This window comes from Callospermophilus lateralis, chromosome 4 (assembly GCF_048772815.1).
Source record: "Callospermophilus lateralis isolate mCalLat2 chromosome 4, mCalLat2.hap1, whole genome shotgun sequence".
In the NCBI taxonomy this organism is placed as follows: Eukaryota; Metazoa; Chordata; class Mammalia; order Rodentia; family Sciuridae; genus Callospermophilus; species Callospermophilus lateralis.
In genome coordinates, this window is record NC_135308.1 from 101782237 (window position 1) to 101799216 (window position 16980).

Here is a 16980-nt window from a genome sequence, read left to right on the forward strand (position 1 = left end):
AAGATGTCAGAGATGTCCTAAGATGTCCTAAGTATTATTTTTATTTATTTGTTTTAGTGTGTTCACCTAGGAAACAAAAAGTGTTCCCTCTTCTCTACCTCATAGAAATCCCTTAGGGTATGGAAGTCATCTAAGTCAAAGCTGTCTGAAGCACAGATGTACAGAGCCAGCACCCCTGTGTTTATTTTTATTATTATTATTCCCTAGAGTCACCTATGTTTGCAATGGAGGCTATTGTTTGGCAGACTGAACACAGTTGCTCTTTCTTGAAAAATATAAAGAAAGGAAAATGGGGCATGACTGGACCAGTGGTTTTGACCACATAATTTTACACTGAGAGATCATGCACTTGATTTGATTTAACAAGCATTTTCATTTTCAAAATAAAGTTGGAAAAAGATACAGAATGATTAAATTGGTCTAAGCAAGCATTTCAGTTACAACACTATAACATACCTACCTCAAATACAAAATTTTATTATGAATTTTATTAATTTTCTTCAATCTCTTGATTAATGTCATATAAACCAAGTCTTATCTGGACACTGTTTCTTGAAGTAAAAATGGTTCCCAGACAGGAGGATGTTTTCCTTTGGCACTGAGAATAGAAGTAGACCTCCCTCTTTTTACAAATTTTATTAAAAACAATATCTTTAATATTTTTCTCAGAGAAGGATTTGTTACATAATTTCATCATCTGGACATGATTGCTATACGATTTGTCTTAGGCTTATTTTTTAAATTCCCAAGTAGAAGTAATGAAATTAAATGTTTTTAAGAGCAACAATAAAAATACCAATGTCTCAGATTCAATTTAATTGTTTCATATCTGGGTCTATGAATATAGTTTGTATTCAATATAATGCCTAGAAGTACCTTGCTTAAAACTAATGGTATGTTACTCTGAAGAATTTTCAACTTCAATGTTTTCTTCTTCTTAAATTCTAGGGGAAAAAAATGTTTCAAAGAAATATCAAACCCCAAATTGTGGCAACCAACTTATTTTTGGCATCATCTCTTACCTTATTTTTACTCAAATGGTATTTTGTTAAGGATTTAACTTCCTCTCTACTGTGCTTAGAAAATAAATTATTTTAAATGACATCATAGGCAAAAGAGCAAACACAACTATGAAATGATAAAGGTCTTAATCTCAGAACAAGGTGAAGCCCTGTAGTCATAGGGGATGATTCATTTACTTTGTGAAAAACTAAATCCTGTAACCTATAACCTATCATCAGAAAATGCTTTAGGAATTTTGATTAGTCAACTTTTAGGTTGCCACCATTCACATATGGGACATAGGTTGTCAGACATAATGCTTCACTCTCTGCTTAAATATATATATTTTTTGTTCTTTTGTTTTTTTGTTATGCTGATTAAACTCAGGGGCATTCAACCACTGAGCTACATCCCCAGCCTCATTTTGTATTTTATTTAGAGACAGGGTCTCACTAAGTTGCTTAGTGCCTCACTTTTTGCTGAGGCTGGCTTTGAACTCGGGATCTTCCTGCCTCAGCCTCCTCAGCTGCTGGGATTACAGACTTACACCATCCCACCCAGCCTCTGCTTATATTGCTTCACTTAATTTGCATGACAGCTTTACAAAACTATGATTATTCCTGGTCTGACAAGAGGAAGATTGTATCCAGCTAATGGGAGGCAGAGTTGGAATTCGAATCCAATTCTTCCAAATTCTAAATGTTTGCTCCTAAATTTCTATCTGAAGACAGTGCACAGTACAGAAGTTCCAAGCCATTGATCCTCTATGGAATCATAGCATCATCATTTGGAAGATCTAGGATCTGGAACACATTACTTAATCTCTTGGAGCCACACAAGTCTCATCTTTATATGGGAATCAATTGTCTTATGGGATTATTTTACGATTTAAAAACACAGGATAGCAGCATTGTGGTACATAATATTTGCTCAATACATATTTATTATGCTATTAATGTTAATTTTAAAATTTAATATGCTTATAAAAATATGGTCTCCTGTCTACTTTTTTGTAATTGATCACCTCACTTGGCAACATATTTCCATTTTTAAAAGCATAATAGATCATATTATTTCATAGAATTTTTTATCATCTTAAAAGGATCATTTTATGTATTCACAAAATAAAATTCAACAGAATTTCTCTTTTTTGTTTTTCCTTTCATATACTTTATTAAAAATGAATATACATAAAATTGGACATTTACATTTTTCATTCTTACAAAAAAGTAAAAAGACTTTCTAAATGAGAAATATTTGTCTTGTCATGTGTGATTATAACGACTCTAAGAGATGCCAGCATATGTTATGTGGGATAAAGGCTAGTTTCCATTTGATGGAAAAGTTGATCTGTGCCTCATTATGCTGATTGAAGAGAGGTGACATTATCCAATGCTGCACATGCCCTGCTCTGTCCAATTACTTAATGTCAAGATCTCAGAGCACAGTTGAGTGTATTCTTTGGATTCAGACAAGTGTATTATAAAATGGATGCTCCCAAATGAAGAATTAGAAGGCATGTTTGTAATTCATTTTAGCCCTTTTAATTTTGACTGTAAGAAAGAGATAACAAAAACATCCTTTGAAATAATGAGTCATTGTAAGATATATTCCCACAGCTAATAGCTCTGCAGGTGCAGTTGGTGAATTGATAGCCTCAAATGGTGCAATCAGGTTTATTTTGACAGCTTTGTGTTTATTTGTCAGTTCAAGCCAGTTTGAAGGGGAAAAGAGGAAAAATAACAAAACCAGAATAAACACTTTCATGTTATATATTAAGTCTTAATTTCATGTCCAACAAAGCTAGTATTTCTTTCATTTAGCTTTTTCCATTTCTTTCTTTTTTTCTTTCTGTTTTTTTTTCCTTTTTTTCCTTATTTAATAAAAGACAGGAATGTCACTAAGAACATATTTTATAGCTAGTAAGAAACTACTATGTGAAAGTAAGTTGTCATTAATAATTAAGTAGATAAATCATTTTAAAAGAATCAAAGAATACAGATTGATCTTTAAGCCATCAGGAGACCTGAAGTAAAGTTGGCAGCTTCTCTACTTGTGAGTAGTATAACCTGGACAATTAGCTTCTTCGGGATTCATTTGCCTTTTCTATGAAATGGGGATAATGCTACTTCTCCATGTGCTTCAAAGTGTTGTGTGAGTGTCCAATTAGGTGAGATAAGTAAAAATAATTCAAAAGTTGTAGATAAGTCCGTTGTTAAGCATGGATCATTTTATTCATTCAGCACTTTTATAAATTTTGGACAATTAACACATTAAAACTAGTAGTGTGCACTTAACCTCTACCATCATAAAGAACATCTTCAGGACTTGAAGCAAATTGTATTTATATTTTTATCTTTAGTGCTTAACACAGCATATTGTCCATAGTTATTCAAAATTATTTGTAGAAGAAAAAGGGAGAAATAAGGAGGATAAGCTGGCAGTACTGACTACCAGACATTAATAGCAGATGGTGAAAGGGAAGGTGTGATCAAAGCAACAGTGGGATTCACATATTATGATTTAAAAGGATCTACTACCAAACATATTTTGTTTTGTTTGAAAACAAGCTTAACATCTGTATTAGATGATTTTGGTTTTCATACACACAGAAAGGTAAACTAGAAAGTAACAAATATTTTACTTTATTTAAAGAAATAATCCATTACTGGTTTGGATTTTACTTATGAATTTTATTATGCATATAATTATTTCAATTTATAGCATTCTTTTATGCCTATCTAAACACTATCTGCAACCGACTTTTCTTATAGGATCATTGCATTGAGCAATTAATAAACTTACTCTACTCTCCTGTTATAATTTCCTATTTGAAAACAAAGCCTATAATAACAAACAAACCTCCAATCTCTGCCTGATAAGATGCTGAAACATTAATATTTTTGTGAACTATCTTGAAATCTCTTTATTTTTATCTATAATGGAAGAACATCAATTTAATATAGTAGGTTCATTAGAACTGCTAGCAATCTGCTCCGCCATCAAAGTAGGATCTCATGAGTTACAAAGAACTACTTCTATTTTAATATCCAAATATTTTACAATTTGTTTCATTTTATTTTTCACTAGATAGGGAAGAGGGGTGGGAGGGAAAAAAGAGGGGGCAGGGGATTAGCAAAGATGGTGGAATGTGAAGGACATCATTATACAAAGTACATGTATGAAGACTTGAATTGGATGTCAACATACTTTATATACAGAGATATGAAAAATTGTGGTATATATGTGTATTAAGAATTGTAATGCAAAAAAAAACAAGCAAAGTACATGTATAAAGGCATAAATTGGCATGAACATACCTTATATACAGAGATACAAAAAATTGTGCTCTACATAGGTAATAAGAATTGTAATGCATTCCACTGCTGTTGTGTATTTAAAAAAATAAAATCAATAAAAGATTTAAAAATGTAAAAAATTAGAAAAAAAGAGTTTTTCAGAATTATATATTTAAGTGCTTAAACATAGAGACATAAAGATAGAATAAAACTAGGTGTTAAATTGTAATCTCTTAGAATAATATTTATGGAACCATTTAAAATCTCTTACTAAGATATTTGCTTTAAATCATATTGAACTTTTGATGCAACTTAAGCTGAAAAGTTACATTCATGTTTAAATTTTTTGTCTGTAAAAGTGACTTTTCAAGTCAAGGAAATAATTAACAACAAATAAGTAGTTAATATATTCTGAGTCAAGATCCAATCTTTATATATTCTATTTTCATAATTTTGGTTTTGTTACAAGCCAGTTTCAACACTGCTAAATAAAACATCAAAGCCCAAAGTGATATTTATATACAAATTGTTTAAGCATTAAAATATAAAAGGGAGATTGGCAGTATTAGCTTCTTTTCATAGGAAAGATAATCATGGCATTGACTTGATTTTCGTTTTTAAGTTTTCTGGACCTGTGACTGTAATACAGAGGCACTCTTATAAAAAACCTCAAGGGAATCGCAGTTAGACTGAAATGATGGCAAAAGAATGTGTTAAAATATCCCACTGTTTTTATCTTTCATAGTAAAATTATAAATATTGCTTATTCATGATTAATATGTTAGCATTTTTAAAAATATTAGCTTAAATTTGTTTTAATGATTTATTGTTTAAAGAATGTCCAGTTTGTTTTCTGTTCAGTGTGCTGAAGCCTGGAGCTAAACAGACTTCCTTGTGCTTATGGTGATTTACTTGCCTAAAAAAGTCACCATGTGGCCAGGTCCTCCTGTGTTACCAGGGCCAACAGGAGGAAAACAAAACAAAACAAAACAAAACAGCATCTAACTGCTCTGTTCTCAGATTCAAGTTAGATGTGTAGGTTATGTGCCAACTCCATCTGTGAAAAATTCCCCAAATCTGCTAAGGCTACAGGTGAATATTTAAGGCAACATGGGGGAAATTAAGTTGAAAATCTAAGTAAGATATCAAAACAGACATACTTTTTACTACTTTTACTTCTGTGCTTTTCTTCACTGTCTTGTTTTCAGCAACATGAACCCAACAGGCAATATTTGAGGAGCAAATCAATCCTGAATTATTTGCTTGAAGCATGTAAAAAAGCACTTAAACATAAAGTGGCAATGTAAACACACTCTCTTTCGCTCTGTTCTTATCATAAGGTTAAAAATGATTATAATGAAATGCATTACATTATAATGTAACATCCTACCTAATATACTTGTCCCAAGGAAGGCAGTGTTTGATTCAACGAATTGTGGTATAGTTTATTATTTTAGAGGTATTTTTGCAATTATTTGCCTATAATTACTTAAACAAACAAAAAACCTTTACTCATTGATTATTAGACAATAACCTTTTTTTGTTTTTCTATAGCATGTGAAATTTTAACTTCAGAACATGAGTTATGGAGTTAGAAGAGTTTCCAGAGTTATTTTAATATCCTAGTCTTTAATATGTGTTTTAACTAAAGAGCTACAAACAACTTCACTTTTAACAACCCTGTGCACTGAATTTTACCTTCTAACATTCACTGTGGTAACAGTTGAATAATAAATTGAAATCACTCAGGTTTTTTTCATGAGAAAAGGAAATCATCATATAGTTTTATAAATATAAGGGAAAGCATGTATTTTGTTTCTGTGCAATAAATCTACATATTTCATCTAAGAACTTACATGGCTAACATGATGTTTTGAAGCTTGTCTTTTTTTAATCACAATTATTTGTTAGGTTCTGTACTTCAGTAAATGTTACCTTGCTGTGACGATTCTGAGGAAGATATGACCATGTCCCCTTGGGAAGGGAATTGAGAAGAAATGACATTTCATCTCTTGGAAGGGTTAACCGATTTGGGAATAATATCTCCCACTGAGCCAACACATTTGCATGGGGAATGTACACAGCTTATGGAAACCCAGATCTCTTCTTAGGCAGCCAGTAGCTGGGGCATGCTCAAAACAGACAAAGCATCATTCATCTGCACATCTCCAGTTAGAGGCCATGTCTGCACATCTAACAAGATACAGTGTCTACCCTGAAGGGATTTCGAGGAGTGAGAAAATTAAAAAAAAGGAACCCATTGGACTTGACAGTTAAGATCAATTTTGTGAAATAGTGATTTTAGGAATGTGAAGAAGTGGAAACAGATTGGGGGCTGCTAAAAAGTGATTATGTAATGAATACAAAAGACAGTCATGTGTTCATTCTTTCACACACTTCAGTTACAGGAAAGGGTGTGATGGGTTGGGGATTAAGAGGGAAGCAGCATTACAAGAAAGTCCTTCAGAGCAGAGAGACTGCACAGTGAGAAAACTCTCCAGCAGAGATTGAGACTGAAAGATGATGTAAGAGGTTCCGGAACAGAAGGATTGGAGTCACTGATGGGGCAAACTTCCAAAAGAGACTTAGGAATTAGAAGTGAGAGCATAAGAGATAATATTAGATTTATTGCATTTTTCTTATATCCACATATTTGGGGAAACATTATCCAATGTTAATATAAATGTATGGAATCTTAATATTTTTTTGTAGAATGAAGTATAAAACTGGCAAAACAGTAAGTTGTGGGAAATTTGTAGGGTTTCAAGTGAGAGCTCTAAAATATTTTCCAATACAGTATATAATCTTAAAAAATCATTTTAAATGGAAGGACACACCACACAAAAGATGGATAAGGCCAGTTTGCTTCACTCTCCTTTGCTGAAGGAAACCGGCACATTTCCTATGGCACGGAGTCAATTTTTATCTTGGCAGTAAAACAGATTATTACAGCTACTGTGAGCCATTGTTATTATAATTGAGTGGGATCATGCAGGCAGCTTGTTTTTCCTAGTGAAAGAAAAAAATCATGTTTTCTGTGGTAAATAAGAACACTATCATCAGAAAAAAATTACATAGTCTCTGTTTTTGTTGTTTCATATGTTTGTTTGTTTGTTTGTTTGTTTCAGCACCAAATGTGGCTCCTTCAGATGTGGGAGGTGGGGGTGGAAGCAACAGAGAGCTGACAATAACATGGGCAGTAAGTATTGATTGAATTGAACATATTATAGGGTACTTCTATACTGAACTGCAAACACATTTTATTTTCTGAAATAAATTCAAAACAAAACAGAATTCTCAATCCACAAACAAGAGTGAATTACTTCTTTTTCTTCCTCTGGCTTGCAAAGGCAGATCCTATGCAAAAAAGGATCCTGAACACCAAGGGATGCAGTAGCCTAGATGATTAAATATTCAACTCTCTGATTCCAGAGATATTTTGAATTCATTGTGGTCTGGTAACCCAGTTATAATTTATAACTTTTTCTCGGACAATCTGAACTCCAAAGATTCAATTTGCAAACTTTCTATCCAAACCCATTTTTTAAATTGGAGATTGTTTCTTCCTAGTGTAATCCATCATGATAGATGAGTCTTAGAAGTCATCCAGGGGACTGTTACTGAGTGATCCAAACAGTTTATTACATTTTCTTAATCCAAAGGAGAAGTTCTATATCAGATATAGTATTTGTGGATTTTTGAGGTGGGAGGGAAATTGGGAGGGGGTGGGTGATAGCACAGAATTACCTGAAGTAGGCATCTGGCACTTATCCAGGTAACACTCCATAAATTCATTTATACAGTCCAGATTTTTAATGTTTAACTACTGCAGATAGTTGAGGAACACAATTTAGGTTCCAAAGGATTTGAGGACCACAAGAAAAAAGACAGGTTTTAGTCTTTACATGAATTAGACTGATTTCTTAAGTAAGACCATATTCAGGTGACTTTATTCTGTCCTCTGTAGTCATATATAATGTTTGGCACTTAAATAGATTTTTAAGCATGATTAAAAAAGAAAGAAAGAAAGAAAGGAAAGAAAAAGAAAAAATAAAACCCTGCGTTTTGGTTGTCTGAATCTCCAATTATTTATTTCCGAGTTTTACTGTCAATATAATGTCCCAAAATGGAAATATAAAAATCAGGACATCGTACTCTTTTCCATATGGCATGGTTTTTGTAAACCCTGTAGGTATCTGCTTCCCAATAAAATGAGCTTTGTGAAAAAAATTAAAATTAGAAATTCTCCTAAAATTCAAAATCAAGTTTCCAAGGATAGGGCCTGAGAATCAGTGTTCTTGAAGGCTCAAGAAAGCTTGGGAGAAATCAGATTGCATCTAGAAGAACATCTCAGAGAGAAGAAATTGAAAATAGGAAGGTCCAAGGCAGGAGCCCTTGGGGTGTTTGAGAAATAGCAAGGATGCCTCTTGGTCAATGAGGTCATCACATGTTGAGCATGATATTGCTCTGGCATGTTCCCCCAGTACTAACTTATGAGCAAATACATTTTAGGGGAAAGCATGCCTCTATGTGAATATTTATTCTCATAGGATTTTTCTCACTGCTAACTTTATCACTAAAACCTATTTAATATTTTAACCTCTATTTAGCCTTTATCAAGAGAATACCACTATGGTAACAATTTTGGTTACATTGTGGCATTTAAACCATTTGATGGAGAAGAATGGAAAAAAGTCACAGTTACTAATCCAGACACTGGCCGATATGTCCATAAAGATGAAACCATGAGCCCTTCTACTGCGTTTCAAGTCAAAGTGAAAGCCTTCAACAACAAAGGAGATGGACCCTACAGCCTCATAGCAGTCATTAATTCAGCACAAGATGGTAGGTCAGAGGCCTTGCCAATGTGGGAGGCAGATGGAATCTAATTCTTTGGCATTCAGTTTGTTTTCTTTAAGGTCTTACTTATTAAGATTCTTCTATAGTACTACACCTTTCGCAAATGAGTATCATTTTGAGCCAAAGTAAAATGTCAGTCTCTCCACATAAATTACAAGTTACTCATGCTTTTGTTCATCCTTTAGATCATGTCCAATGTAGTTGACTAGACTCCTGTTCCTTGCCTCTTAATTATAACGTGGTTGTCAAAATTCTCCAAAACTGGATTGGAACTTATGTTTGTGCATTCTACTACATAAGATTCTAAAACATATGTATTGCTTATAAAATTGCTCAAAATTATAACACAAAATTTGTGTGACTACAGCATTCAAGTAAGTTTTCTTTTTAATTATAATAGCATGCTGAAATTTTATTAATGGGTATATAAACGTGATTATATAAAAGAAGAATCAGAAAATCAGTTGAAATTTTTTTCTTTTAAAGGAAAAGTTTTGTCCTATAGGCCATTTAGGGAAAAAAATATTGATACTGGCTCTATGTTTTTCTAGAAACTAAATTAATCATGCTTATAGAGGACTTTTATGGTAAATGACATACAGTTTTTAACATAGTTACATTATTTCCTATTTAAGCTGCTAAGATTTTTAAATTTATATTCCTGTTAAAAAGTGATGAAATGTCCACATTATGTCTTTTTACTCATGTGCACTGTGTAAATAATTAATGACTAATGAAGCAAATAGAGATTTTATTGACTTCTGATCTAATACATTTACCCTTAGACAATTTTCCCTTGCAAAAACTCAAATGAAAGATTTTTGAAAACTAGAATTGTGTGAGGTATTCTTCTACTCTCTTTGAGGAAAAAAAGGCTCCATCTAATGGTTTATCCAATTTACATTATTGTTACTTCTAAATAAACAGAGCTGTCCCTTAGAATTCAACTGAACTTCTCCAATATGATCCTCAGTCATAGACTCATATTTGTTCAAAAATGTAATGTGTCTTCAAATAATCTTATGATCCATACACTCCAATTATGTTATTTTGTTGTATATGTATCTTATAGCATCATGTTGCGTACTCTAAATATATATTATATGTATTCAAGAATGCACATGTGAAAGGCAGTCATGAGTCATTTAGCTCAGCTAAATACCTTGAAAGAATAAAAAGCAGAAATAATTTGTTTATAATCAAGCTATGGAAAAGTCCTGATGACAAATCTTACATTCTCTATTTCTGGACTTATTCAGCAGAAATGTGATAACTTGACTCAGTTTTAATAACTTGAAAAACATGACTACATCTCCTGGAGAAAATGAAAGTTAAGAGTATTTTACAAGTTATCTTTTCATCCAATATCATTTTTTACTGCTGTATTTGATGCTAAAGTAAGCTTCCAGGCAAAAGGCCATGCTTGTCATCTATGGAGTCATGGCCATTTGTGTTTAATTATATTTCTTTCCTAAATATTTCATGAGTCTCATAAAACTTGCATGTGCTGAAACTTGCATAAGTTGTTAATCTTCTACTTCTAAGAAATCAATCACAGTGCTACATGTTTACCTTGATTTGGAAAGGCAACAGTGTTCATATGTAGGACATTTTTTTAACATTAAATAGGATTATGCCTTTTTAATGAAAGACAATAAAAATTGATCACCCCTGCTTAAATGTTTCCCTGGTTTCTTTGTGTAAATTTCATAATGGATGTAAATTACTTTTTCTCCCTGAACAGAGGCTTTTTGATACATATTTGACTTGATGCCCAGTTGTAAGATTAGACATATAAAAGCTTTCCTGAGCCCAAGAAACAGTGGATGTCACAACTTGTTTCAAAGGATCATACATTTTTTTTTTAATTCTTAGCTTGAACATAAAAGAAGAAAGTTTTATTAATTATATTGCTGTGTATGTTGTTAATTCATATGAATAACAAGTAGGAGAAAACTCATTATAATGAATAATTTGTATAGTAAATACTGAAGTTCTTTTGGTAAGGTAGAATAGATAAATATAGTTTTAATTTACATAAGGAGGCCTTCTTAAAAATATTATTTGGGTGAAATAAAAACAAATTAATATATTTCTTGTTCAAAGGTATCATGGAAATCCACAAAGCTTTCTATAATTGTTAAAAGTACATGAATAATTATATATCTACATTATCATTCATGTGTAAGAAAATGTGTGTACATAGTAATAATATAAATAAAGGAAGATATAGTAAAACTAATTTATTTTTAAAATGTGATAGTTCTAATTAATTCATATAGCAAACAGTTTTATTCAAATTTCTTTATATAAGTATCTAAAATGTAATGTTCTCATCAAATTTCAGCTCCCAGTGAAGCCCCCACAGAAGTAGGTGTAAAAGTCTTATCATCTTCTGAGATATCAGTACATTGGAAGCATGTATTAGAAAAAATAGTGGAAAGTTATCAGGTGAGCTCAATTTTTGTCAAACATTGCATTTATTCATAAACACATGAGCATACATTTAAATAATTGCATGCTATAATGTCCTGGGTCCCACTAATTGATAGAGCAACTAACATTATATTTTGTATGTTTAGTGTTTTGGGCGCTTATAAGCTAATTGTCAAGAGTAAACTAGGTAATACCCTGAGATGATTGTTACACATTGTGTATATGATTAAATTACCACAATGTACACCATAAAGATGTAAAAATATTATGTCTCAATAAAAAGAAAAAGAAAAGGGTAAGACAGTGTTACTAACTGGCTAATCCAGAAGGGATGTAGAGACCCATGTGCTAGCAAACCACTGGCTGAAACAAAACCTAAAGTAATAACACTCATGGTTAGCCAAGGTATTTTAAAACAAACATTCTCATAAAATGCTGGTGAATATCAAGTTTTTTTGGAAAGCATTTTAGTAATTTATATCAGCCTCCTCAACTGGTCATCTTATTTCAATTAAGCAGTTCCATGTCTAAAAGTTCCTTTAAAAGAGACCGGTATAATTTACCAGATATGTGTCTTACAATGTTATCTATGATGGCAAGGAATTGCCAACAATCAAAATGTCCCAAAGAAATTCATGAAGCCAGGCTTAGAGAACTGGTAGGAATTAGCCAGGTAGGAAGGGGAAGGTTTGTCTTCATAAGGGAGTGAAAACTGGAAATGGGAAACGAGGAAGGTAGTTGGAGTCTTTAACACAATGCTAAAACAATTCAGGCTTGGTTATGTAGGATAAGTGAATAAAAGGATTGGCACCACCTGCCTTCACAGATGAGCAAACAAATACTAGATTCCAAAAAGATTCTACATGTTTCCTCTGTTGTTCTTAACAAGCAGTGGCAGGGCAGTGTCTAGAACTCAAGACTTTCTGACTTAAGGTTAGGGCTTGATGCCACACCATAGATCTCCTTTTGTTTTGCCCAGTGAGTAGAAAGGACTGCTATTCTGGAGGTGCTCACCAGCTAGCTTATCCTCTCAATTCTTATGCTCTACTTTTCCATCTGTGAATAGAATATCAGTTCCATAAGGGCAGGCTTTTATATATTCTGTTCTCAGTACTGAGAATAATGCTGTGCACATATAGATGTTCATTGAGTATTGAGAGGAATAATGAGGTATGATTGAATACAATGTTAACCTTTGGCTCTCTGAAGACCATGTGTCTGTAATGCAGACACATAAGCAGCCCAAGCCTTTAAGCAGAAACACCAAAGACTAATAGGAATTGCTTTTCTGTTGTTGTTGTTTTGTTTTGACACCGTGGTTCATGATTTGGCTAGATTTCAAAGCACCTTCAGGTAATTTTTGCAAGGGTTCAGCTGAAATTATAATAAAGATAGCAGATAAGAAGGGACTAGGAATGAAAGGAACAGACAGACTGGGAATACACAATGCTCATGATTTAACTCGACAATTATACATAGTACAAAAGGAGAGAGAGAGAGTGAGGTAGAGGGAGAGAGAGAGAGAGAGAGAGAGAGAGAGAGAGAGAGAGATTTTGTAGATGTCACAAATCCTCATAATAAGTAAATCCAAGATATCACTGGGAGAAGGCATCAATGATTAGTGCTTAAAACATCCAATTTTACACCACAGGATTTTTTCATTCTTTATATTATTCATTTTTAACAAATAAAAAATTTAATGAAAATGAAATTTTATATATAATCCATCTCATTGAGATAAAGTGTTAAATATATATTTCACTTTATTAAAGGACATCCTATAGAATTAAATACTATATTTCCTTATTCCAGTAATTCTATATTGACTGTTATTATTTTCAACATAGAGAATACAAAAGAAATATAAAGTAAGAAACCATATATTGATACCAATAATTCAGACAATAATCAGAATACAAGCTTTATTTGATTGGGAAGTAACCCTGGATTAAAGATTCTCAAATAATAGAAAATGAGATTTTCTGAAATGGGAATTTCAAAAAAGAAAAGTGTGTGCCGTGGGGAATTTGGTTTCACAGACTTCTGACATTTTGCAGCACCACATCAAGTAGAAAGTTATGAGCTTTGTTGCTGACCAGACACAGGTTTACATTACAGCTCTGTTACTTAGGAATTTAGTGGGAGATTTATTTGAACTTTCTTAGTTTCCTCACCTATAAATTTGAGAGAGTCACCACTGCCTCATAAGATTGTTGCTTGGAGGAAATGAATAATCCACATTTAAGAGTTTTCCTGTTCTTTGCCATTGGGTATTCTGAAAATGACTATGACAATGATGAGATGATTGGGATGATATTGAGAAAGACAGCACCTGTTGAGTCCTTGTATGTTGAACACCAGCTCATCGTATTGAATCTACACAACCTTAGAGGACAGCCGCTTTTGTTTTCTCCATTTTAAAGATGAGGGTCTCGAGTCTTCCAAACATTTATAATAATTGTCTTGCATCTCCAGAGAATAGAAGATTTAAAACGCTAGAAGTAAACTGTTCAATTATTGTTTCTATTCAGTCTTTCTTGAAATCCTTTTAAGCCTTTCACACAGAACCTCGAATATCAAAGATAAACACAGATCTTAAAAGAGAAAAATCAGTATCATTTATTTCTCTCATGAGAAATGTCCCATGAATATATGGGGGGAAATTTTTACTGACTATAATATGGCTATTATTTCTATTTTAAAAGTAGGAAAGAAGCCAGTAGTTTAGAAAGATAGATGATCAGGAAAATCAATACCCCCACTGCACTTTCTATGAAAACTCTGATGGATCTAAGTTACAAATATACATATGCAAAAAGCAACATGTTAAAATACCAAATAAAGCATAATGTTGAGAAAATTGAGTCCTGGTGATTAACTGCATCTCAAGGCTGAGATTTCAATGAGCACTGCAGGCAATTGGGTCCAAAATTAGTCTTTTCTTTGTGGTTTTAAAGTGTGTCTCAGTAGAAAGTTTAAAGGTCACACATGGTTTTTTGGGGGAGGGGCAGTCAGGTTAAAAAATTCTCCATTTCCAATTTAATTACCCAGTGAGTTTTTCTATAGAATAGTTGAGCTAGAAAACCACAAAAACTCCTTCTCAAAGTCATTTCAGTAACTTTGGTCTCCTTCCCAGAAATCCACAAAAGACTTAATTTACTCACTCAGCAGGTAAAATATTCACTTAATTAATTTAATGAAAATAAGCAAAAATAGGCTATCAGAAATAATGAATGCAAAAACTCTTGGTAGCTGAATTGGAGATTAATGCAGATAATTGATTGCGCAATCAGCATAAAAGATTAACAGTCCCAAATATTCTTCTGAAGTGTTCTTACAGGTTAAGTTGTTATGAGTGAGCAAAAACTGATGTTTAGGAAGTGCTTCATGTTCTTATTTTGGAGAAGGCGTCTGTCTTACTCTCTATCTCCCTTAAGCAAAGCTTCACAAAGGTGTAGAAGAAGGGGACTTTTTATTATTGTTATTTATTTATTTTACATAAGATGCAAGGGAGCAGACAGGAGGGAAAGGCAAAGAAAACAGGACAGGAGAGAACTTAAAAACAAAGGAGCTTTATCTTGTTGGCAGCCACTGTGGACAGCAGTGAGATCTTTAAGAAACTTGACAAATGTGGCTCAGGACTGCCCTGCCTGAGATGACAGGGGAAGCGCTGATGCACCCTTTCCCCTTGGTTAAGGTGGAGCCATAGGCATTGTCTCCTATTCCTCTTGGGCCTACTGAGCTTCACCCTGAGGTGCAGGTTGACCCTAGGCAGGGAGTATGATGTTGGGAGCTCTGAGGAGATGAAGTGTTGTCCTGTGTTTGTGGAAAGCTGCTTGAAACCTGCTCAGCTCTGTTTGATCTCTGTACCAGTGGCTGAAATGAAAGGGAACTTTGAGTAGTTCCCAAGTGGTATGCAAATAGATTTTGAAAGATTTATATCATTGCCATTCATAGTCACAAAGTGTGCTAATACTTGATCTGTGACCTGGATAATTTAAAGTCATCATATCTCTTTAGAGATTTAGTCCTTTTTGGTTACTCTTATTTTTTCCACTTAAATATCATATGTAGATTTTTTTTTTAGTAAAAAGATACTAATTCTTATATTAAATAGAGGAATATTTACATGTTAGCGATTACTTTTGGATAGATAAAATTTGCGATTTAAAGGAGGGTACTTGGAAATTGATATGAAAGTTTACAGAAGTAGCAAATAATAAAATGATTCAAAGCTAGTTTTTGGAAATGCTAAATATCTTCAAGCACTCCATAATTGGTAGCATGTATTATTTTATTCTGATTCTCTTTGAAGTAAATGAGGTTAAAGGGATGCTTTTCTTACAAATTTCTCATTTTTTTCTGGGAAGGGATATAATTGTTGCTTTTTTGAGTGAGCACAAAATGATGTTTAGGAAGTGCTTCATGTTCTTATTTTGGAGAAGGCATCTGTCTTAGTCTGTATCTCCCCTAAGTAAAGCTTCACAAAGGTGTAGGAGAACTTCACAAAGGTGTAGAAGGGATATAATTGTTGCTTTTGTAACACGATTGTCACTATTTTGTGACACTATTGTAGCTCATAAATTTATTATAATTATTTCTTATTAAAAATAGGAGTTAGTTTTTTTCTGAGGCTTTTTTTCACTTCTTAATACTTTTATGAAGAGTACATTTTCTTGAAACAAAATTAAACACTGATCTATCAATGATATTAATAGTTATGTGTGAACTTAAGCACTTTTATTCCTTGATTAACTTTTAAATAAGAAATATGAAGGAGAACACATTTCTTTGGTTCTCTACTGCATAATCAACATTTAGTACATTATCTGGTACAAACTGGGAATCTAATGAATATTTGTTCAATGAATGAGTAAGTACCACAAGTAAAACAAAGTCCTACACATACTTTTTAGTTCTCAATTTTATCATATAATGTGTTCAAAAATAATACACCTGCTGTCACTAAGCTTGTAATCTATAAAAGCAGAGAGACAAATAATGAGGCAATATTATAATGGTTTAATATGCTATTATGAGTGAACTCTAGATACTGAGTATGGTGGGGCTTTTAACAACATGTAGATAAGCGTTAAATGTCATGCATTAAATAGAAATAAATATACAACTCAGAAAGAATCACGTGTTTTCTCCCATATGTGAAATCTAGAAAAAAATAGAAAACAAGAATATAGAAGGGAGGCTTAGTGACAAGGAGGGGAATTGGGGGAGATGGGAGGGGTGGTGGAGGGTGGGTAGTGTTGGGATAGCAATAATCAAAATATGTTTTATGCATGTATGAATATGACACTCAATATTCTATATAATTAAAATGTATTAATAAATATTTAAAAATTAAATACAACTTTTGTTGTTCCAGCCT

General features: G+C 32.8%; 1 protein-coding gene across 1 annotated transcript in view; it reads left to right on the forward strand.

Moving 5' to 3' along the window:
* Cntn1 (contactin 1) overlaps positions 1–16980 on the forward strand; it is a 252914-nt gene that overhangs the window by 194487 nt on the left and 41447 nt on the right. The window contains exons 18-20 of the mRNA XM_076852771.1: positions 7430–7500; positions 8912–9146; positions 11509–11612. Of these exons, the coding sequence (XP_076708886.1) occupies positions 7430–7500; positions 8912–9146; positions 11509–11612 (410 nt within the window). The remainder of the gene's footprint in view (positions 1–7429; positions 7501–8911; positions 9147–11508; positions 11613–16980) is intronic.